General features: G+C 47.9%; 1 protein-coding gene across 4 annotated transcripts in view; it reads left to right on the top strand.

Moving 5' to 3' along the window:
• Window positions 1-25,161, top strand: part of WDFY4 (WDFY family member 4) — a 296,087-nt gene that overhangs the window by 3,938 nt on the left and 266,988 nt on the right. For all 4 annotated transcript variants that reach the window (XM_007962606.3, XM_073018985.1, XM_007962605.3 and 1 more), the window contains one exon: window positions 21,329-21,579. In XM_007962606.3, the coding sequence (XP_007960797.3) occupies window positions 21,346-21,579 (234 nt within the window). In that variant the 5' untranslated portion in view covers window positions 21,329-21,345. The remainder of the gene's footprint in view (window positions 1-21,328; window positions 21,580-25,161) is intronic.

The raw sequence follows: 25,161 nt of genomic DNA, 5'->3' as shown, positions 1-25,161 counted from the left end.
GATAATAGTTGAGATAATGAGAGGTGGTCAGAGTGGTCAGATTCTAGATAATTTTTTGAGGGTAGGATTTGATGACATTTAGGGTATAGAGGATGGAAGAAAGAGAGAAGCTAAAGATGACTCGAGAGCAGCAGGACGAATGAGATTGTTGCCTACTGAGCTGGCTTGAGGGCAGTAGAAGCAGATTTAGAAGGTGATGGTGATTCAGAAATATGAGTTTGGTCATATAAAGGTAGAGTTGCCTGTTAGACAATATGTGAAGAAAGGAAGTCTTTGCACTCTCCACCCCCACCCCAGTGACCTTCATGGTAGACAAGCAAGGCAACTTGACCAACTGGGAGAAAGAAGGAAGATATCTTGTGTAGGAGGGTAAGGAAAATGAAATTCTCAGAGTTCCTAGAGCCACACCTTAGAGCTGCTACCCATTTTATTTACAATTAGGGGCTTGCATTTGTAATCTCCCTCCAAGTGCTATAAACCATCAAAATGCAGATAGATGATATCTCCTAAACCCTTGGCTGCCAGTCCCCTTTGAGGTATCCGCACTCCTTAAAAGCTTAAATATCAAAGTCTAGACCTTTGTTATCCAATACAGAAGCCACTAGCCATACTTGAAATGTAGCTGAAGTGAATTGAGATGCACTGTAAGTATGAAATATACACCAGATTTCAAAGAAGTTACAAACTACCAACAAAATTTATAAAATACCTCAGTACCTAAAAATATTGATTACATAGTGAAAATATTTTGGATGTATTGGGTTAAATGAAATATACTTTAAACATTAATTTAACCTATTTATTTTTATTTTAAAAATGTGTCTACCAGAAAATTTGAAATTACACATGTGGCTGGAATTTGTGCCTGGCTTTCTATTTCTAATATTTCTGTTGGACAGCAGCCTTTAGAGGGATGATACTTCTTATTCTTTGGCCAGAGGCTTTCATGGGAACACAGTTCAAGATGGATGAGAAGTAGGAGAAGTGAAAAGTCACTTGAACCAAATAATTCCAAGAAGAAAGAAAATATACAAGCTAAGAATAATGGATTTAGTACCTAAATAAACCAGGCACTTGTACTTTAAACTCAATCCTCAAGATGAGATAAGTTTCATTATTCCCATTTTACAGATGAGAAAATGGAGGCTCAGAGACGTAAGGTTCTTTGCCCTCGAATAGTGAGTGGCTGAGTTGGGATTTGACCCTAGTTCCACCTGATTTTAAAGCCTGTGCACTTGCATTAGACCAGACTACCACTAAGGCTGAAGAAGCTACACTTCTAGAGAGGAATAGTGAATATTTGGCAGAAGTATGACAGTGGTTCCTCCCTTTTGGCTGAATGATTAATTCTTCTTTTGAGAATTCATAGGAAACAAAATCATTGCAGCAGGGATCCTTCCCCTCAGCATTGCCCATGACAGCAGTGGAGACAATCTGAGCATCCAGTTGTTACAGAGGGAGAGTCAATTATGGGTGATCCATCGAGAGGATGCTCCTTGGTCACTAGGTCTGATACTTTAAGGAAAAGGGCAATGTAGAACATGTTTATGATATGATGGATGATTAATGCAACTAAATCATTTTTCACATTAATTACAAGCAAAATATACTTGTGATATGGGATGTTTGGGGTGTTGGTTTTTCTGGCCAGAAACCTATGTGGCCAGTGGCACCTTTGCCTGAGTTCTTGTCCTGCATCCAGGAAGAATGAGGGACGCAGACATGTGGAGGGCGAGCAAGATGAAGAGGAGCTTTATTAAGTGTTAGAACAGCTAAGGGGAGACCCGCAGTGGGTAGCTTCTCTTTATAGGCAGGTTGTCCTGATGAATGCTCAGCTCTCAGCAGAGAGGGTATCTCCTCTCTGCAGCTGGTTGTCCCTACGTCTGCAGCTCTCAGCAGAGAGGAGGCCCTGGATAAGGTAGCTCTTCTCTGTAGCTGGTCCTCCTATAATCTTCCCAGCTCTCAGCAGAGAGTAGCTCCTCCCTGCAGCTGGTCATCCAGTTGTCTCCCCATCCTCTGCTCTGCTCTGGCTGAATCCAGGGTTTTTATGGACCTCAGAGGGGAGGAAATGAGAGCCAATTGGGCCATGTGTGGCCATGAGCAGCCTGAAAAAGGCAACACAAGTCCCGACTCTGGTTCCTGGGTCTGGTAACCCAGCCCCTAGCCTTCAGGCCCTCCCTGGTTTGAAAGTGGGACCTTACTGGGGACCCGCCACCCTCCACCCAGGAGCCTGTCTACCCTCTGCTGCCTTCCATGGTGCCCTAGCTGTTCATGCCAAGGGGCATCTGAAGGCCAGTGCAAGTGGCCCTCAACCCCTTCCCCTCATCACAGCCTGAGGCAGGGGCTCCTGATCCTCACTGGGTCCAGGCCAGAATATGGGACAAGGGCAACATCACCAGGAGCTCCCCCTGTTGCCAAGGCTGTCAGGAGCCACTGGGGCAGAGCTAATCAAGGGCCCAGGCTGGATGTAGGAAGTGGCAGGCTAGGTGGTCACTCTGACTTAGGGTGGCAGACTCTGAGATACTGCCCTGGGTGGCCCGTGGAGAGCCTCCTCCCAAGGCCCAGGAGCCCAGCACCCTTGGCGGGGTGGGTGCCGTGGCTGTACCACTGGCTGCGTCTCCGAAGTGGCCACCACTCCCACTTTCCACCCTGGCCCCAAAGCCTGGCCCTAGCTCCACACTGGCACCCTTCTCTGCCTGACCATGCTGCTCCCATCACGCTACTCCCCTGCCGGCCAGCTGGCAACCCAGCCTGGCTCCATCATGGCAGCCCCCAGGGTAGTGGGCTGCTGGAGTTGGGGGGCTGTCTGCCTCCTCCCCTTGCTCTCCCTGCAGTGGCCAGCATGATGGCAGTGGCTGTACCAGACTGCCTGCTGCTGCCATCACTTGGATGTGAAAATTAGTAGGCATAAAGAGAAATGTTTGTTGATTTTTGTGTTTTCCATGTAATAATAAGAACATTTCTCAGTAGCGCTCTAATGTCGGCTTTTAAAAGGATAAGCACAAACTAGAAAGAGAAATGTAGTCAAAGATAAATGCATGTACACATAAAGAAACTGTGTGGAGGTTGGCTACAACATGTGAGCAATTAGCAATGTTGCAACACGCTGCCAGGAACCCACCGAGCAACTGTGGACAGAATCCAGGTAGAGTGGCCCTGCATGCAAAAGGCTGCAGGGTGGCAGATGCTATAACAGAGGCAGGGTCGAGCACCCCTGCAGCTGTTTGTCCCCAGTATTTCTGCCCTGAGAATGCCTGTTCTTTAGGAGAGGAAGGAGGGTAACAATTAAAAGGGTGACGAAGCCCGGGATGAAGAGTGTGAGTCACAGGGCACAGGCTCCTAAGCCCACCCAGGAACCAAGCCTGCATGTCCGGTGTATGCACAGCAGCTCCACGTGGTCTCAGCCTTCGAGGGGTGTGAAGGGCGATCGAAGAACCAGGTGGATCAGGGTGGCAAATGCCCAGATGTTCAAAAGGGGAAAAGCCCAGGGCACTGCCCTGCTGTCAGATCACAGATTCTTGTATTTCCTTTTAGCCTCACACGCCTGTGGGCCTGTGGGCCAGGACACCTTAACTCTATCAGAGTGACATGGACAGAAGGGAGGGGCAGTGCCCCCAGGTGAGTCTACACCTCTGGAAGTGGGTGAGACCCTCACAATCACCCCCGTGGAAGACTGCCTTTGTTCTACAAAATGCTTCCTTCCTCACAAAATTGCAAGTGTCTGAATCATCTCACTTTTGAAGTGTGTATTTAATGTGATGATTTTCTCTCCCAAAGTGCTTTAATTAAATGACTGTGGCATTTTATAATCGATAGAGACTTTGAATTGAGGAAATACAAGAGTGAGAAAGAGAGAGTATTCATGAATAACGATGACATAAGGAGGAACGGGAGGGGAGCCACAGTTGTTATAGGCAGTAGGCACCGGGGAAAATGATTGATTTGGGAATTAATGCAGGCCAACCTTTGTGTGGCCTGCCTGACTGTGCCAGCCAAGGGCTTTTACTGCCAAGCTTCCCTTTTCTCCTGTACATGGGACGATCAAAACCCTGCTGCCCACCGTCTTCCTTACTGTCCTGCTGTAATTACCGAGATCATATCTTGATGCAGCCTTGAAAACTGGAAGGGGCTGTCGCCTGCTAGTGCCTTCTAATGGCAGGATGGCCCAATAGTAGGAGCAATTTGGAAGTGGAGAGGGGCAGGGTTGCTTCTTGTGTTGAGGGGGGAAGCCAAGAGCTGTGTCTGGAAGGTGGCAGATTTGGACTGTGGTGCTGAAGGAGGAGCTTTCCAGGCAGAGGGGTTAGGGTGTGAGTGATCAGTGGATTCAGCTTAACCCTATTGGGGGTGCAGGGAGAAATTAGGTAAGGAGGGGGTTGGGTCCTATCATCAGGGCCACAAGCTTGGGAAGGTTCCCAGAGAACATGGGAGCTGTGGAGGACGTTTGCTCAGGGGAGGGACATCTGGAGTTGTGCTGTAAAGTCTGACAGTGTGGAGTGGGTTGGAGGTGGAGGGGAGCCTGGAGGCGGAGCATTATCATGGTGCAGCCAGGGAACAGATGAGCAAGCAAAGGGGTTAGTGCCGGGCCCACCCTGGGCTACCAGCCTCATAGAAGGCAGACCCAGAGGACCTGTGCCACCCACACAAGTGGCATTCTCAGGTCCCTTGAGCCCTTTCTGTTCTATTCAGATGCCATCCTCCCACCTCCTCGGCACATAGAATAATTAAGAAAATTATTCCTGGCACATTAAGAGGTCTGCCAGCTTGTGGGAGACTCATTCTGGTTAAACAAATATTCAGCTCTCAGAGGAGAAATCTGAAGCTTGTGAACCTGGGCGAATTTGAACAGCAGAACTTCACTGGCAGACAGATCCTTAAGCAGCATCTACTCTAAATGCTTCATGTTACAGGTGGGGAAACTGAGTCACAGAGAAGCAAAGAGACTCAGCTTGGAGTTGAAGCCCCTACTTCCAGTGGCTAGCAGTATATTTCCTTTCTTTTCTCTTAGGTGAAAAGCATCAGGAGCCAAGCTGCACCTCATAGTGTCTCTTTTTCTCTTTAACCTAAAAGCAGAGTTTTCTGGGTCCAGGTTGGCCTGGCACAGGAGAGGACAGGGAACCCAAGAGAATGAGTCACTCTATCTGTGACGTAGGTGGTTTGTGCCCTCACATTTTGTGCTTTGATGATTCCGGAGAACTAAGAGATCTTTAATTCCTGAGGAGCCAGGCATGCGTACTTCCAGATATGTTTCAAAGCTTCGCTTGTGATTTTTGTGTGCTTATTCTGACCAAATTATTCTTGAAATTTAATAAGCTAAATGGGATGATTGTGTGAGCAAACCAAGCCATCTGGAAATGTGTCAAAATCTTTCTTACCTTAGCACGTGAGGTATAAACGATCCTGCAAAATTCCCCTGTGATTTTCCTCTCTGGGAGTTTGGAGGGTGAGGAATTGGATGGGGGTTGCTCAGAGTCTGGAGACATTCTTAATGGAGTCCCTGCCCAAGCTTTCTGCCCTATTCCTGCTCACATCCCTCCCAGTTGAACAAAGCCAGGTCTAGTTAAGCCCGGCCTGTCCTGTGGCTTTGCTTCTCCCTCCTCTTCTCTCTAACCTGCCTGTTTCATAGCTTCTTTCTACCTCCCTCAGACTCCCTCTCCAAAGCCACTGCTCCTGTGTCACCTCTTCCACCACCTCCTAGCCTCCTCCACCCCCATGTATTAGAGCATCCCTTTCCCTGTCTCCTCTCCTAGCAGGCTGTGAGCTCCTGGTGGCAGAATCACCAGTGACAGGCAGCTGCCAGGTGCTCCTGTCACTCTCTTCTGGGAGCCCCACAGTGACTCCCAGGACTGTTCCGTGAGACAGCACCATGTCCATGTCCATCGGCCTGCCACTCCGGGCTCTCTGCAGGGCCCTCTCACCATGCACTCACTCAATCCCTGAGCCCCTGTCCCTGCTTTTTCGTGGACACCTGTGCAATTTGCCAGACACTCACTCAGGCTGCCCAGAGTTCCTGTCCACTTACTGCCAGGGTCCGTCCTTACTCTTCAGTGTCCACCAACAGTGCCATATATTCTAAGAAGCTCTCCCAGACTTCTCCACCCTTTCCAGGCTGGGCCACAAGCCCCCTCTTGCCCCACAGTCACCACCACCCTGCCCAATGACTGTCCCACTGCATCTGCTTCCTTGCTGGACCCCTGCTCTCCCTAATCTTTGAAGTCCAGGGTGTGGACAGAGGGTTATCCTGCTTCTTGTATGTTTAATAATCCAGAGACCCACTACACAGAACACACCAAGTAGACCAGTGGCTTTGCCTGGTGGACAACTGACTGACACTGAGTGTGCTGGTATCTGTGGAGGGAATGTTGGCCAAGGAGTGTCCATGTTGTCCAAGGCTAATGAACCCTTTTCCTTGAGGCTCCCAAGGATTTGCTTTTCTCTGGGGCAAGAGTGCCATCACAGAGTCTTGTTTTGGGCCTCCCAGCTTGTTGTGTAGCTGCGGACAGACAGTGGGTCTGGCTTGGATCTCCTATGGCTGGGGGTCAGCAACAACTATGCAAGTCCAGCCAGGGACTCCCTGCAACACTGCAGGCTTCAGCTAGTACCTGAGGTGCCCCCATGGCATATTTCACCACCACTGACCACTGCCTGAAACCAGCCTTGAGTGCTGGAAGAGAGGACCGGGGTTTGACCTTGATTCTGATGCTTGTCAGCTCTTTGATTTCAGATAAATTACTTGTTTTCTGAGTCTCGCTTTACCCATCTGTACAGTGGGAATAGTAATGCCTACCTTATTGGTTTTCTGAGAGTAGAGAACTTGATGTCTCTGTTAGTAGATGGTCACTCTTCCATGGCCGTTCTTACCTAAGGGAATATTTTCTTACATTTCAGTGGAGACCAAGCCCCGATTGGCTCCCAGGTTAGAGAGGTTCACCACCTTTCCACAGGGGCTGGGGCTTCTTGTAACCTGTGCTGTCTCCAGCTCAGGTCTTTGTCCCCATCATGATAGCTCAACCATAGCCAAATGGTAGGGGCCAGCCAGGGGAACTGCTCCCTGGCCATTTTTGGCAATGTGGAAGTAGGTACACATACCGAGATACAGAACGAGCCCCTTCCGCAGAACGCTGTGAGTTCCTGTATTCCGTTGTTGCAAAAACCATAGAGGTGTGTGCTGGCCAGGAGCCCAGTGTGGACTGGAATCAGAAAAAAGGAAGTTTTGAGAGCCATGGAAGCTTTGCTGACCTGCCTAGTTCCTTCCAGTGGGAGTCTCCATTTTAGTCTTCAGGGGATCCCCTGAACTTCTGGAAAACACCTGCATTGCCTCCATCTCCTCATGAGTCCTTTGAAGCAGGTGTAGGGCCCTGGGCCTTACCATTCTCTGCCTGCAGGCACACTCAGCCCTTGGCCCAGGTAAGAAGTGGGGACACTTGCCGGGTGCGGTGGCTCAAGCCTGTAATCCCAGCACTTTGGGAGGCCGCAGCGGGCGGATCATGAGGTCAGGAGATCGAGACCATCCTGGCTAACACGGTGAAACCCCGTCTCTACTAAAAAATACAAGAAAATTAGCCGGGCGAGGTGGCGGGTGCCTGTAGTCCCAGCTACTCGGGAGTCTGAGGCAGGAGAATGGCGTGAACCCGGGGGGGCGGAGCTTGCAGTGAGCCGAGATCGCACCACTGCACTCCAGCCTGGGGCACGGAGCAAGACTCCATCTCAAAAAAAAAAAAAAAAAAAAGAAGTGGGGACACTCTTTAACTGATGATGCCTAGGGCAGCACTGAGGTGATTGCTGGAGTTATCCATGAGTCCAGCAGTTGCGCCTGCTCCTGGCACTCCCTTGAGGAGGAGCTGGCCACATAGGGCCCACAGGGAACCTCCTGAGTGGCCCACTCCTTGCTCTCCCATCTGCTATCTACATGGCTGCCCCTGACTCCACCTGGCCCTGATGTGGCATCCCCCAACACAGGCTTGGTCTTGGAGGCAGCCCTCCTGCTTGTGTCTCCACATTGTGTCCTCACCGTGGCCAAATCCTCATATGCAGCCCTGTCTGGCCATGCTCAGGCCCATGTCTCTAAGGCCCTGTCCTGACGTCCAACAAACCAACTCCTTGTGAGGAGACCCGATATTGGACACACTCAGTGGCTGGCCCAGGGGGAGGTGATGAAGGCAAAAAGAAGGGTCTAGGCTGAGACTGGGGCAGCTGACTCAGACCTCGGGCCTGAACCCCAAAGATGAATGGAGGCCCCAGAGCACACTTACAAAGGCCCTGTGGGGCTCAGGCTCTCTGGGGAAGTGCAGATTTTAAGGATTTCGAGGCAGCAAGGTGCAGAACACAGAAGAGGCCTTGCAGTGGGCACTCTGTGGGCATCTAATGTGTACTGGACACCCTCTCACGTATGTTGGCTTGCTTAATTCTTTCTGCAATGTTGCAAGGACGATATTCTTCCCATTTTGCAGCTGGAGACATCGAGGTTGAGGGAGCCTGAGTTGCTAAGGTTACAGGTTAGGAAGAGGTGGAGCTGGGATTTGAATCTGATCTGTGTGATGCTGCTGTGGGTTGGCCTGGCCTTGGAACTCAGGAGGGGCCAGCCTGGCCAGAGGGACTAGGTTCAGGGAGGCGGTGGTGCTTACCAATGAGTCAAGGCCAGAGGCTGTCACACAGCCCAGGCTACCAGGCCCACTCCTAGATGCATGGAACTACTTGAGGGTGGGCCTGGAACACTCAGGTCTCACCCAGTTCACAGGTAACCTAGGAGCTAGTGTCAGGGCTCTGGACAGCAGGCCCTGCCATGAAGCAGTAGAGACCTAGCAGGGGCTCCCAGCTCCCTTCCTGACCTGCTTTGTGACATTCTATGAGCCACCCACATCTCTGGGCATCACAGAGCTCTGGTGGTCTCAGCCTCCCATGTCTTCCTGGCCCCTGGCCTCACCTGGGGACATGTTGTAATCACCTTAGACCTTGTAGCCAACACTTACACGTGGCGCCCACCCAGAAGTAAGTCACAAGGTTGGGGAACACGGCCTCCCAGGTGGTCTGGTGAGTGGCTTGAGTGGGCGATGGCTGCTCTGTTTCCAAGCTCACCGGGCATCTGATGTGCAGGTGTGCATCTGGCAAAGATGCACGTGTGACTCTTTGGAGTCAGATACACATCTTGGTGGGTTATCTCCAATAAGGTCCCACCTTACTTCCGTTTCCAAGGCAATCGCTCTAATCAGAGTGATCACGGCCCTGTACCTCCTGGCTGTTCTTTCTTCTTCTCTTTCCTGTTCCAGGCTTGGTTTACTGCCAGCCAGGACAACCTTTCTAGAATAGTGTTTCCCGGGCCATTTTCCTGCTCAGTACTTCCAGGGTCTCCCCATTACCCAGAACGCCAGGTCTAACCGTGCTGACCTCCCTTTCTTGGTCCCTCATGACTCCTGGTGGCATCATGTCCCATGGTCCCCAGGTCACCTTGGCCTGTTTGCTGCATGTCTGCCTCCAACTTGCTTCCTGCCTGGCCTTCTCTGAGCAACCCTTCCATCCCCACGGGTGCTCCTGTCCTCCATGGCCCCACGCACATTTGTTCTGCTACAGTCCTGTGCCCCGGCTTTGAGACGGCCTCCGAGGAGGGGATGTGCTGTCCATTACAGCACCCTTCCTGTAACCTGCTTCTCGACAGGCCATCTCGTGGTGTCTCCCACAGCACATTTTTCAGACGAGGATTGGCACTGTGGAGAGTCACTTCTGAGGCTCCACAGCTCACGGCATGAGGAGCAGGAGCCGGAACTCAGGACTTGACGCCGGGTTCCAATTTTGCCTGCCCACGATGTCTGTCTTCTAGCCTGGGACATCACACCAATCTCCTGCACATTTGAAGCACTCTGGTGTCACTCTCCTGCCCCCAAGGGTGCCAGGGCTGGAGACTTGTGGCTGTGGCAGTGACAAGGCCCCTGTGACAGTCCTGTCCCAGCTTTCTAGCAGGTGGGCCTCGCCTGTGCAGATCAGATCAAGATTTCCATGAAACACTCTTTCTGAGCAGCAGTGGCCTCTCAGGGGAGCAGCGAGGGGCAAGAGGCCTTCACCCCACTTCTGGCGAGACACTGAAGACCTCTTTCTCTCGGGGGCCGTCTGTCAACTCTATCATGCTCGGTCTTTGCGCAATCTGTTCTCAGTGGGGGAGATGAATTGGAGGTGTGGGGTTTATCCACAACCCCAGATATGGCTCCTGCTTTGCCTCATGCTTCTAAGAAGGCAAAATTTAACACTGTGCATGCCAAGTGGTACTGGTTCCATAAACGCTGATGGGAAATGTGGATAGGTCTCATGGGGGAGGCTTTATCCGGGACAGCCATGCTGTATCTGCCGAGGCTCTCCAGAGAAACAGAACAATAGGATGTGTGCATGTGTGTCGGCAGAGAGAGATTTATTTTAAGATACTGGTTCACACAATTGTGGCGGCTGGCAAGTTTGAAATATTCAGAGCCGACTGGAGACTCAGGGAAGGGTTGCTGTGAGTTGGAAGTCAGTCCATGGCAACTCTGAAGGGAGATCAGAGGTCTCTCATGAAATGTGCTGTAGACCCAGCAGGCCCGTGCGGCCCCAGAGAGCACATGCTGTCGGGCTCACAGGCCCTGCCACGTCTCCATTTCCTCCTCCACAGACAGCCACGCTCACCTGGTTTTTGCCCCAGGGGCAAGTGAGGTCTGGGAGGTGAGGAGAGGGAAGTGGGAGGTGGAGGGAGCAGAATGTCTGTAGACAGGGCTCTCAGGGTGACCGTGGGGAAGAGGGTGGGGCCTGGTCATAGCTACTCTGAGACAGCAGGCAGAGAAGGAGATCACACACTCAGTGTTCAGAGCTTTCAGTGTTGGGGCTTGAAGCATGGGGACTTTGGAGCTAGCAGGGGCAGAGGCACAGGGACCTATTGTAACATCCAGTGTCCCTCCTATCCCCTTCACACCCCACACGTGTACACACCAGGGCTCCTGCTGTCAGTTAATACATCACTGACGTGGGCAAGGACTTTCCCCACAGTGGAGAGTTGGGAAAGGAGGGCCTCCTGTTTTGGAGGAGTTAGACAACCTCAGAGGGAGAGTGGTGGGGAGGTTTTGGAGGCAGACAGATCTGGACCTCAGTGAGCTGCAGGCTCCTGCTCCCAGCCTCAGTTTCCTCATCTGAAAATGGTATCCCTAATATCCACGTCATGGAGTCATCATGCAGGCTGAACAGTGCAAGTGTGCAGCTGGCCTGCCACACACTAAACCCCCAGCAAGGCTAAACTCCAGCTTCGCCTGAGACACTTTAGCCTCTCACATTGCGCTTTTTGTTTTCATCCTCTTGGTCCACTGTCTGGGCTGAGGGTGAGGGGTGATCAGGGCTTGCAGTAATGCTAGGTAAAATCTAGATGATAGGATTCTTCTGCTTCCAAAGTCCCTCTCCAAGGCTAATCCTCAGGTGGTGGTCCTCTAGGTGTGGTCCCTGAACCAGCTGCCTCTGCACCTCCTGGGAACTCTTTAGAGATACAAATTTCTGGGACCCACCCCAGACTTACTGAATTATAAACTCTGGGGCTGGGGTCCAGAAATTTGGTTTTAACAATCTCTTCAGGTGATGCTGATGCATGCTGAAGTTTTAGAACCACTGCTTTCAGAACAGATTCTCCAGGAGGGCAGGTTTTAGGCTGAAGGTTCACCTCCAAGCACCACCCCAAGGCTGGCCATCAGCAGGCGAAGCATCCCAAAGGGAGCTTCAGAGCACTGGGTCTTAGATCAGTTCTTTCCCCAGGGGCCCACAGGAAAGCCTGGGGGCTGTCATTCCATTGACACGAGTCACCTCACCTACACGTCCCTCCTTTGCGTTGTATGTTATATACACTGTGCTTTGGGGGCCCTTTACCACATCCTGCAGGAGCTCCAATGCTCTTGTCCAGTTTCCGCAAATTCTCAGGGCCTTGTGTCCTCCAAGCTACTTCTGTCTCTTAATTTCTCTGATCTTGTCGCTGGGTCTCATCTGTGTCCCCTTTGTTTACAATGGTGTTCCTCCCTGCCCGGAACTAACCCAGGTGTGGAACACAGAGCTTCTGTAATTGGCTTTTCATAATCCCTCCAACACAATGCCATTGTGTGGCAAATGTTTACTGAAGCCTTGGCCCAGAAGGGAATTCTCACTCCTGAGAGCACCAGCTGCGTGAGCGTGCCCAGGGATGCTGCGTAAATGCACCGTGCCTCCATCTCATCTCCACCTGGGGCTGGGAGTGTGTGGGCTCATGACAGTTCCTGGGCCATGGGCTTTTGGGAGAATTAAATCAGGTTAGGCAGGCAAAGCCCTCAGCAGGGGACCTAGTATGGAGCTAGCACTCCGTAGATGCTACTATTGTTGATTTTACCGTGGTCATTAAACAGGATGAGTTATTTCCTCTTCCTTTAGCTTTTATCTATTTATCTATCAATTTTATTTATAAATTTACAATTGTAGTACATACCACAATCTATAACTAACATAACATAAAATTCACCATCATAACCATTTTTAAATGTATAGTTCAGTGGCACTGAATACATTCATGATGTTGTACAACCATCAGCACTATCCAGCTCCATTACCTTTTCATCTTGCAAAACTGAAACTCTGTGCCCATTAAACACTACCTCCCCATGCACCCCTCTCCCCAGTCCCTGGGAACCATGGTTCTCCTTTCTGGCTATGAATTTGTCTGCTCTAGGGACCTCGTATCAATGGATCATACAGCATTTGTTCTTTCGTGACTGGTTAGTTGACTTCGTATAATTCTCTCAGGGTTCATCCATTTTGTAGCAGGTGCCAGAATTGTCTTCCTTTTAAAGGTTGAATAATATTCCATTTCATTGATTACACATTCATCTATCATTGGACATTGGCTTGTCTCCACCCTCTGGCCATTGAGAATAATGCTACTAGGAACACGGGTGTACACGTGTCTGCTTGTGTCCCCGCTTTCAATTCTTTGGGGGTATGACTTTACTTTTTATAATTGACCTACCTTGTCTATTAGTTCAACCAATTTGATGTAACAATCAATTATAAACATAGTCTTTTTAATTGGATGCAAAAGTGGATGAGAACTTAGAGGGCAGTCTCCCCACTTGACCAACAAGTGGAGGCAGAGACTAGGGAAGGGCCCTGAGTGAGTTCTTATCTGAGGGTGGCTTTTGTGGACAGGAGCCTCGACCTGTCCCCAGCCGGTGGCATCCTGAAGAAAGAGGAAGCATGGTTAAGGTGGAGCGTGTGGGCTTTGGAATCAGATGCACAGAACTTGACTGGCGGCCCCATGGGAACCTATGGAACCACTCTGAGGCTCTTTCTAGCACCTGTGAAATACTACTATTTACCACCTCGTGGGATGTTGCTGTGGAGATAGAGATGATACAGAGATGAAAATGCAGAGCCACTATAAAGTGAGCTCTCAGGGAGGGAAGTCACTACTTTGATTAAATAGAGATTTCTAGCCCCACTGTACATGATAAAAGCTGTAGCCAAGGGACTAAAATCCCCACCTCTGGCTTTTCCATTAGTTTTCTTTCAACCTCGGTACATGTTTTCTTAAAGTCAGGTTTACTGAAATATAATTTACATAAAAATAATTTACTTTTTTTGGTGCACACTTTGGACAAATGTAGACAGTCACGTGACCACCACCAAGTAACTCCTCCTCCTGAGAGCGTACTTCACTGTGGCTCTGCGTTTTCATCTCTGTATCATCTCTCTTTATCTTCACAGCAACACCGCATGAGGCAGCAAATACTAGCAGTATTTGATGGCTGCTGAAAAGAGCCTCAGAGCAGCTCCATAGCTCAGAACTGCTACTAAATAGCAAGTTCTGTGCAGCTGACTCCAAAGCCCACACACTCCTCCTTGACCACTTTCAAGATTCAGAACATTTCTGTCCCCCGCAAAGTTCCGTCCTGCCTTTGTAGTCATCCCCTTATCCCCCATCCCTGGCAACCACTGATCTTATTTTCTGTCCTTAACAATTTTGCTTTTTCCAAAATGTCATCTAAGTTGAATATGACAGTAGGTAGCCTTTTGGGATTGGTTCCTATCAGCAGACAGAAGGCCTTTGAGATGCATCCGGAGTGCTGTGGATGTCAGCCGTGTGTTCCTTTGTGCTGTGGAGAGGGATTCTGCTGTATGGATGGACCTGAGTTTGTATATTCATTCATTCTGTGAGGGGTATTTATGTTTTTTCCAGGTTTTGGCAGCAATGAATAGAGCTTCTGCAAACATTCATGTACAGGTTTTTGTAGGAGCATAAATTTTCATTTCTCTAGGGTGAATAGCTAGGGGCGGAATTCCTGGGGTATGTTTAACTTTCCCAGAAACTGCCAAACTTCCTTCCAAAGTGGCAGTGCCATGTTTGCATTCCCATCAGCAAGGGTGAGAGTGGTGGTTGCTCTGTACCCTTGCCATTGTCAAGTTTTGTTTGCTTGTTGAAGACATACTAATTGGTGTGTCCTGGCATCTTGTTTTAATCATCGTTTTCCTAATGATGATGCTGTTGTCCATCCTCAGTATTTCTGACAGTGTCAGCTGTGCAGGTAGATGTGAACACTGTTCACAGTACATCACCTCTGTCTCCCTACCCCTTTTAATTTGGTTTTAGATTGTAAGGTCTCCTTGTTGACATGAAACCACGCGGAAGAGGGAAGCAAGGACTAGCCCCACCCTGAACGTGTTTTAGGAACAAGAATGGCTTTGTTATTTATTTATTTATCTATTTATTTATTTATTTATTTTGGAGTGCTCCAGATTGAGGCCAAGACTCTGCTGAAAACAGGGGCAAGAGTGTTTGGATCTGCTGACATGCAGTGAGGCACTGGCTTTTGCATGGAGAGGAAAACAGATCATTTACGGCCATGCATGCTAAGCTGCTATTCTATTCTGTATCATCTGGTTTAGAGGCTTCCCCAGCTCCAAGGCCTGAGGGCCATGGCCCATTACGGAAATGGCAAACAGGCAGTTTCTGCACCTGGAGTTTATAATCTGGAAATGAGAATAGTTGCAGAGGCTGACAAGAAATGGGGAAAGAATTTTAATCTTTAATTTTTCAAAGCAACTCTGTCTGCAGGACCCAGCTTTTCTGCAGAAGGCACTGAGTCCCAAGCTACTCCTTTGGGTCATTCCACATGTCTTCTTGCTCCGGGGCAGCTTTTCCTGGGAACAGCTTCTTGGCATCTTAGCTCCAAGGGCTGCTAGATCACATCTCACATTCTGAGACTCCCAACTCTGCAAATCACTCAGTAGAATGTCAGGGATGAAAACAGTCATCAAAATGTTTACTTAGCAGCCCTTATCAGCAACCCAGCAGTTGCTTCATGCTCCAGATGTTACCCTTCACTGGGGCAGCTATGCGCAGAATGCCTGGTGTGGGTTGTTACAATGCAGAGCAAGCTCTGATGATGCTATGTATCCCTGAGGGTGGGTGGGGTGCAGGGTGAGGGTGGACAGTGACACCCAGAGACCTGGGGGCATGCATGGCCAATCCCAGCACTGGTGCTGCTGAGGTCACAGGGAATCCCTTCCTCTCGGGTGCCTGCAGGCTTACCATCTGGTTCCCTGAACATGACACAGAGGAAGGGGAGACTCCATTACATACACATAACCCATAGACTCTGGGCCCCTGTGGAGGCCCTTGCAGCCCTTCAGTGCCTCACTATGCTGGACCTCTTTCCATTGGTCATGCATGAAGGGCAGAGAGGGACTGGAATCACCAGGACCATGTGGATGAGGAGAAGCCAAGTCCCAGAGAGGGGAAGTGACTTGGTTAAGACACCACAGGGGCCAAGTTAGACCTGGACCCCTGCCTAACACTCCCATCCTGGCCCCACTGCCCCCTCTGCCTCGTGGCTATGTGAGAAGGCAAGTTTCTGCCTCACGAGAGCAGAGCTTCCAACCTGGCTGGTCACGGATGTGGAGGGCTGGAATGCTGTGTGCCCTGACCCCATCCAAGCTAGGACACAGCACAGCCGGCAGGGAGCAGTGGTCTTGTCTTTTCCTGGAGGCTCTGGGACTCCCCTGCAGCCTCCTGGTCTCTTGCCCTGCCAAGGCCACATTTTCCTGAACCTTTCCCCTAAAAGCCCACCTGTCCAAGAACCTTTCCAGGGTAGCAAGTCTTCCCCAAGCCTGTGTGACCGTGTGTAGTAGTTTGCCAAGTCCCTCTCCCCATCCTTGGCCCCAAGCAACCACAGTGTGAGCCCAGCTGCCTGTGTGCACTGCTGGGAGTGTGCTGGGCAGCAAAGCCTGGGCTATCCACAGACCTGGGGGCTTCTGCTCCGGCCACCAACTGGCAAAGGGACCCTGGCCAAGTCACCTCTCTGCTCCCACCTCAGTACCAGCTGTGGATACAGGCTGCTAGTTTTGCTGTCACTGGATATTAGGAGGATGACATGAAGAGATGCATGTAAATGCCTGCACTAAGTAGGTGCCAGAAAATACATATTTCCCCAGTCCTAACAGTAACCTGTGCCGAGCTGACTCATGCTAGAGGGGCCCTGTGAGAGGACCTGTTGTCATCCCCACTTTACAAATGAGGACATAGAGGCAGGGATGAGTCTTGTCACTTGGTCTAAGCCCACTGTGTTGAAACCCCAGCAATCTGGTCCCAGAGTCTGTGCTGGGAGCCATACACGGCTGAGAGTAGAATCCCCAGGAGCCAAGGCCCAGACGTGGTGTCTGTTTAGCAGGTTGATTTTTGTGAAAAGTGCCCTGAGCTCAAGTTCCCACAGTGGGGAGTGAAGTTGGGGGATGGTTGGGAAGTACAGATTTGGATCCTGTTTTTATTTTTATTTAAATTTTTGATATTTTGTTCATCATGGATTTTTTGGCATTAACTGATCTCTATAACTGTTGCATTAAATTATCATTTTTGGCACCTCCTTAAATCTTGTGCAGAGGTGAGTGCCTCCTTTACTGTCCTACCCTCACCCTGGCCTTGCTGGGACTCCCACAGTGAACGTAAACCCCAGTGGGTCCCTTTTCACTCTGGATAAGAAGAGGCTGCTGGCGCCATAAAAAAGGATGAGTTCATGTCCTTTGTAGGGACATGGATGAAGGTGGAAACCATCATTCTGAGCAAACTATCGCAAGGACAGAAAACCAAACACTGCATGTTCTCACTCATAGGTGGGAGCAGAACAATGAGAACACTTGGACACAGGATGGGGAACATCACACACCGGGGCCTGTAGTGGGGTGGGGGAAGCGGGGAGGGGAAAGAGATAGCATTAGAAGATATACCTAATGTAAATGATGAGTTAATGGGTACAGCAGTCCTGGGGAAATCCTGGTAGAAATATGTAACAAACCTGCAGTTGTGTACATGTACCCTAGAACTTAAAGTATAATAAACAAAATAAAAGTTCCAGTGACCACATAAAAAAAAGAAAAAAAAAGAAAGAAGAGGCTGCTGGCTTGTAGGTGGGGCACTTCTTGAGAATGAGACGTATTAGAGTGGTTTCTTCTTGCTGTTCTCCACATGGCCTGCAAGGCTACTCCCTGTTTCCTTCTCTTTTCAAATAAAACTGGAGCAGGTGTGGCATGATCAGCAGATGAGCAGGAGGTGGGGCAGCTGCAACTTAGCATTTGAGTCAGATACTGCTGCCACACAATTTCACAGGTCCGCATTTGTTAGAAATTCTTGTTTATCAAAAATCTCTGTCGATTCAAGTGAAGGTGAGTCAAGTGTTTCACTTCAGTAAATGTAACTTCTGCACACTTCAGAGGAGAGCTGGGAGGTTTCTGATCCTTCCTCTGGATCTCCAGCTAAGTCGCGACCCATCGCAGTTTCATATTCTGACCTGATACTCACTTGACTTGCCACTTGCTGGTCCTAAAGACGGGGCATGTTAGCAGGTCCTCAGACACGGTTTACTGATGGAGTCAGTTAGTAGAACCTGCAGATGTGGCCACAAAATGAACTTTATACGGTAGAGACAACACTAAGCTTGCTGTTACCATGGTTTGGGGCTGACTCTATTGGTGCTAAGAATGGCAGTTTGGTTGGACATAGTGGCTTTCAGAGTCCTGGGGAAATCCTAGTAGAAATCTTGGAGTGGGAAAAATGAACTTGTTCCAAAGAGGAGTCTAGGCTAGAGAGAGAAATATTGAGATTTGGGTGCCATCAGCACATAAGTTAATTTATTCACGGATTCATTTGTATTTTCATTCATTTATTCAATAACATTTTATTGAGAATCTACTCTGTGCCAGCCCCTGCTATGGACACAATATCCTTGCCTTCACAGATCTAATGTTTAGTGGATATGTGGCTCTCAGGGGTAATTAGAACCTTGGGAATAGCTGAGACCTCCTTACAAGGAACCCATGAAATGAGAACTCACTGGAATCTGCCTCCAGAACACCAGCTGCAGGGAGCTCTGAAGGAGACCGAGCCTCAGATGGAAACATGCTCTGCTCCTCACTCTGCAGCAAGTGAGCAGTGAGAAACAACAGAGATGCACTTTCTTTTGATTTTATTTTACCTGTCAAATCATCAGGGTTAAAAAAATGATAACAAAAAAGATTGCACATAGGGAAGCTTGAGCTCTTGTATGCTTATGTAGAAGGACTCTCTGTCCCTTGATAGGATTGGTGTTTCAGGAGCAGCTGTTTGGAAATATGGATCAAGAGGCTGGAAAGTTTATTTACCTTTAGATCCAACTATTTCCTTTTAGAAATTCAGGAATGGATTAGGATTTGTTATTTTATCATGAATATATATAAAAGACTGAGACATGAGAATTGTCATTACAGTATTTTTTTATAGTATTGAATAATTTGTTATCATTTAAGTGCCGAAGTGTAAGGGCTTATTCAATAAACAAGCAACATTACTCTATGGCCACCATGTAGCCATTAAGAATGAAGGTGTTGAGGATCTTAAATAATGTGGAAAATATTCATGATGTGCTGTTTTGACTACAAAGAAAGTTGTGGACTAATTTATTAAAAAATGGATTGAGAGAAAATGTCTGCAATTTTTAAAACTAACAAAGGATCGGCTTCTAGATATAGTCTCACAAAGCAGCAAGAGAAAGACAAGCAAGGAAAAAATAAGCAAAGGTTATGAGTAGTTAATTCACAGAGGAGAAATGCCAAAAGGCTATCAGGCATGTTAAGGGGTGCTCATACTCATTAGTAACTTAGAGAAATGGAAATTAAAATGACAATGCGAGATCTCTTTCCTTCAATCAGATTGCAAACACTGGAAAGCTGGGTGATGCCAAGCAGGGTGGTAATGAGGTCACTGAGGAGCCTTCAGATGCTGTGTGGGAGATGGCCTGATGCCAGCTTTCTGGAGGCGTCTTAGTTGGTGGAACTTAGTTGCACTGAGCAGGCATACTCCCTTGACTCAGTTCTGCTGCCCCCGCCTTCATACCCAGAGTCAGTCATGAGAGCCCAGTGAAGGGACCCACGCAGGAATGTCCACCCCAGCCCTGTGTGCAGGACGGGATGTTGTGGCTAATCCAGCCATCTATCACTGAGAAAGCCAACAAGTAAAATAGGCATGTGATATCCACTTTGGAACACAAGGCAGCAGTTAGAGGAAATGAACTTGACAAACACAGAGTCACGTGGTGGAGTCTGAAGACATAATGCTGGGTGAAAGAGTAAGAGCAGAAAAGATGCAGAAGAGCATTCGCTAACTTAAGTGTATGCGGATGGAAATCAGGTGCCGTGTGTCATACTCCTAAGTTCCATGCTGGTGGACTCATACTCACCAAGCGCGAGTGTGGGTGGGGTGGGGACACAACAAATGCGAATGGAGAATGGAGGTCCTGGTGATAAAGGAATAAATGAACACAGCCAGAGAGGAGCCCGCCCAGATCAGGGAAGAGGCTGAGGGATGTGAGCAACTCCGCCCACTGCCTGCCCCTTAGAGTCGCCCCTCAAAGGAAACAACTTAATCCCCCACAAAAGCCCATCCCAGTGCCCAACAAAATCTAAAGTATAAATAACGTTTGCTTCAACACTATTATGATCGTGTTCTTACTAAACTATATATTCACAGATAGAAGCTGGAATGTCAGCAGTCATGTTTTCTGGGTATGGGCAAGCATTATGTTCTTCCTGATTTTTGTTTCCTCCTGGTTTTTGAAAATGAACTGACATGGCTTCTGTAATAAGAAAATGATTTCTGAAAATGAATTCAGAGAGTAAGCAGTCTGTGTGCTCGAAGAGGAGTCGGGGCAGGCTGGGTTCTGCACATAAAGAGTGAGAAGGTTTCAGAGGGGCCGGTTAGCCTTGCTAGTGACGTGTGGCTAAACCCCATTTTAGCCTGCAAGGAATGTGTGTTTGGGCTAAAAACAAAGCACAACGTAACCCCACTACTGCTGGACCCACTTCTTTATGTCACTCTGGTTGCTTCCTTGTGATTGTTGAATGCCTGCTGGGCTCCTGGATGGCTTCCTACGTGGTAATGTTGAGTTTGGTGAGGGCTTTTATTCAGGGAGCCTGAACATTTTTGTCCCTTCTTAGAGTTTACTGAACTCCAGACAAACAAACAACAAACTATCCTATGTTATGGTGTAAGTCATAATTGAATGACAACTTTTGAAGGTGTGTACCTTTGGGAGGTAACTTATTGGTGAATTGGCCCTTGGCTGTTTTCATCACGTAAGTTTTTGCTCTTGTGCCTACTGACTTGAGGTTCCCGATTTGCAAACACTGCTCCTGTGTGCACTTAGGGATGAGCTCCTGTAAGCTTGGAGACTTACAGGGTCATTTTGAGAACAAAATACTCTAAAAATGTCAAGTATAAACCAAATAATGCTTAGAATGAGGAATCTATCCTTACAGACCCATCATAGAAGGAACTTCTAGGTATAGAATTATGTGCCTCTACAAATACCAGTGAACTATTTACATCTCTTTTACGTATGCAGCCTTTTAAAAGAGAAGCAGCAACAAGTGAAAAGACAAACAACCCACCCTCCAAAAAACAAACAAACAAACAAACAGGCTTTAGTGTGAAAGTCTGCATTTCAACTTGATGTCTAGCTGCCTATATGTCTTTGGCCCAGTTTCCTTACTTACCTAGGGAGAATAAGGGCACCCATCTGTCTGTGTAGCTGTAAGAGAGTCTGTCTGAGTCCTGTGTATAAGATCCCACAGTGCTGGGCACACACTAGATTGTGAATTTGTATTAATCACATCTAAATCTGAATCTCCTTTTTAAAAAGTCTTCCTTATTTTAGTCTGTTTCAGATTCTTAGGGGAACCATCTTCAATAGGAACTGGGCTGAGTGAGTACAGTACCTTATCCACAGCCAGAATCATCAGGAAGTGATGTGACAGGAGTGTTCACTTCTATTTGTTCTGAATTCAGATCTGCTTTGCCACGGCATGGAGGCAGAAGATCTTTCAAAGGCTGAAGACAGAAATGAAGATCCAGGTTCCAAAAGTGAAGGGCAGCTTGCTGCTGTGCAGCCTGATGTCCCACGTGGAGGGCAGTCCCCTGGTCCCACAGCTCTCTGGGACATGCTGGAAAGGAAGTTTCTGGAATACCAGCAATTGACTCACAAGAGCCCCACTGAGCGTGAGAAGAGCCTGTTGAGTCTTCTCCCCCTGTTCCTGAAGGTTAGTGTTCTTATTTTTGAAACAGTAAGGTGATAGGTGCTCTGGGACACTTCTGGGATGATTGCATAGTGAAGTTGGTGGTTTTAATGTCATCACAAGTGGACTCTGATTGGTTGCTCAGGGGAAAGTTATCTTAGCCTGCTAGGGCCACTATAACAAAATGACATAAACTGGGTAGCTTAGACACAACGGACTTTTATTTCTCATAGTTTGCAGCCTGGGAAGTCCAACATTAAGGCACATTAAGTGTCTGGTAAGAACTTACTTTCTGGCTCATGGAAGGTGTCTTCTTGCCATGGCCTTATGTGGTGGAAGGGGTGAGGGGCCTCTCTCAGGCTTATTTTATAAGGGCACTAATCCCATTCATAAGGGGCAGAGCCAAATCATTTTCCAAAGGTCCTACCTCCTGAGACCATTACCTTAGAGATTAAAATGTCACTATATGAATTTTGGGAAGACCCTAGCAAGAGTGACATGCCAAAGATGACAAGTGAGGCTCATTTCTAGGGTGGAGAGGGACTTAGAAAGGACAGACAGTTAGCTTCTGAGTAATACTGTCTCTTTAGTTAAAAAATATTACATTGTTCAACCACAAACCCAGTTTGGGAGCTAGAAATAAGGCCAGCTTCTTTTGGAGGGAAGAGAGGATGGTATGTCCTGACACAAGAGTCACACAGGTGGCTGGCAACCTCGCACCCCAGGGATGCCAACACCAAGGCCTGGGAGAGCCAGAATATCTTACATCAAATAGTAACAATAATGCAAAGTGAGATAAAATGAGTGGAGAGCACCAGAGCTTCACTCACATCCCGGTCACAGCTCCACTAGGGAAACCAGTGTATCTACTAGGTCTGCACTCTAGCTAGTGGCAGCTGGTGACAGGTTGGCCGCAAGGGATTTCCTTTGTTGTCTGGGAGCAATACTCCTGCCAGTGAGGTCTGCCTTATAGTTGAAGTCTAGTTGTAGCATTGAAAGCACTTTTTATGAGGACTTAGTGTTTACTTGACTATGGATTTGGGGTTATTTTTGAAAAGCGTATACCTACAAAATACTCAAAGCAGAGAGAACATGAGCTGCCTCTCACGTTTAAAAGTAGACTATGGCAGATGGAGGCTTTGGCATGTTTTCATTGGTAAATGCCTGTGTGAATGTATTTCCTCTAACTTATTCATCAGTAATATTTAAGGGTTTCCAAAGATGACTTAGAATCTTCTTGGAAACACATTTATAGGATGCATTCCATACTTAGCATTAAAAAGTTGCCAAATAACTCACTTTCCATTAATTCATCATTTCGTCATGTTTTGGACTTGTAGTCTCATTCATCTCATTTCACAGACTGCATAACTCGGGCTAGTTTAGGAGACAGCTAAAGTTTCTCAGCCCTAGCCCTGCCTGCCCTGACAACCCCAGATTCTGGGAGGTGGGACAGTCTTACTCCAGTTCCCAGGTCAAATTTGTCTTATGGAAGGGACAATATGAGCAGTCCCCAGCCCCCAGTGCAAGTCACTGGTGATGGGGATGAGTTCAGCCATTACTGAGCTGCTGGTTCTCAGTGGCACCGTTCCCACCCACATGGGCAGCCCGGGCTCTGATGAAAGGACTCTGCACCCAAGAGCCAGGACTTGATTCTTCTTCACCTCCCTGTTGTTTATTTGGGAATTCGTTTGTTTGCTGTACTAATATTTATTAAGCTCCTATACTCTGTTCTAAGCCTGGGCTATAGGAGTGAAGAAGACAGAGGTTTGCCTTCATGGTGAGTGTGGCCCAGAGCAGAGGGCATCGAATAGCACACTGTGTGTTTCATTTGGCCTGCAGGGGTTCAGAATGAACTAGTGGCCATTTTTTTTTTTTTTCCAAAATGGAAAGCTTTCATATGAAAATCAGATTTCTAATTTATCTTGAAAATTTTGGTAGACCTAATACTGACAGTTATATGGGAAGGGTTATGGGGTTCCCCAGGTAACCTCAGAGCTTACTCCAACATATTTTACTCAGCCCATATTACTAATGAATATTATGTCACCATACAGGCATGTGAGCTTGTGACTCCATATTTAAGTGTTACTATTATAAGTGAACCTTGATACTCGTCTTTGTTTCCCGAACCCTGTCCTGTTCCCGATAATGGAGGCATAATGACCCTGTTGTTGAACATGTGGGCTTTCAAGTCAAACAGATCAAGGCTCAAGTCCTGGCTGCATCACTTATTTATTAGTTGTGTGCTGTTGAGCAAGTTACCAACTATTGCTGAACCTCAGTTATCCATAAAGTAGAGTTAATAGCATTTCGAGGAGAAACCATGAGGGTAAGACAAGACAATGATTATAAAGTCCACAGCTCATGGAAAGTAGACATTATTCCCATTACTTTTCCACCAGCATCCAGGGTACTTACTGCACATGGACTGAAGCATTTGAGATTCCTGTCACCACGATTCCCCAAACTGCTGACACAATCTGCTACTCTGGATCCCTGGAGTCCACCTCTGGCAAACCCTGTAGAGGCAGAATATTATAGGCTTCTCATAATTTCCTTAATATTAATATTATTTTATTAAGTCCTACATGCCTACAAAACATTGTTTCTATTACGTTCTGACTAATAAAACCTTGCCAGAGCCAGAGTGCTCAGCCTTCTTAATTCAGAATTGGTGGTGGAAAGAAAGATGGGGAAGATGGGAGATTCTTCTCAGGTGTAGTGCAGATCAAATCTAACCTGAGATGAAGCTTGAGAACATTTACTGGAATATAGGCCCTTGTGTAAGAAGATAAGCTTGTAACCACTCTGTTCTGAATTTTATAACTATAAAACAGTGTTCTTTAAGGTTTTCCACGAAGTTCCCCCTTCGAGATAACAGAATCTAAAATGTTATGCCACTTCTGGAATGTGGCTGTTAACATCAAAGCCTTATGCATGTATTGGTTGTCATTGAAATCATACCCTGCCTGGGCTCTGAGACTCCTGAGTACAAACAAAAGAGTCCCGAACTCCCATGTGTGATGGAGCTCAACTCTATGCCTGACTCTCTTCATTTTTGGCCCAAAGAAAATTAATTAAGATGATTTGGAATATTCTTTGTTCCAAAGCAATGCACAAAAGGGATTTTGAATTGTCACTTCTACTGAGAAAGGCCATGTCCCTGTGGTGTGGGGTCTTGTCTTACTGACCCTCAGCCTCTTTATTAGTTAGACTCTGATTGGAAGGGGTGATCTATGTTGTAGCTGGGGCTGGGTGAATCAGGTTGACAGCTATGTGTGCCTCTCCTAAGTTGCTGTCACCTGGTAGCTTCAGCCTTGTGAGTCTTGAGATTTGACAATGGGCATTGTCTTGTGCATCAGACTCCCTCAGAGCTACTTCTTTGGCATCTTCTTCCCAGAGAAGAACTTCCCATTAGCCTGTTTGGTTTTGTCTCATATCTGACTCCTCCAAACACAGAGCACTGAACTTTCCCCTATCCCTGTCATTGTTTATACTTGAATCTGCAGTAACTGCTAGGCAAGCACAAAGGTGGGCTTGGTTCGTGGTACAGTGAATCCCAGCCCCATGGCCTCTTGAGGTGAAGAGTGGCTGCAGGAGTGC

This window comes from Chlorocebus sabaeus, chromosome 9 (assembly GCF_047675955.1).
Source record: "Chlorocebus sabaeus isolate Y175 chromosome 9, mChlSab1.0.hap1, whole genome shotgun sequence".
NCBI lineage: Eukaryota > Metazoa > Chordata > Mammalia > Primates > Cercopithecidae > Chlorocebus > Chlorocebus sabaeus.
This window is presented reverse-complemented; position numbering and strand designations above follow the sequence as displayed.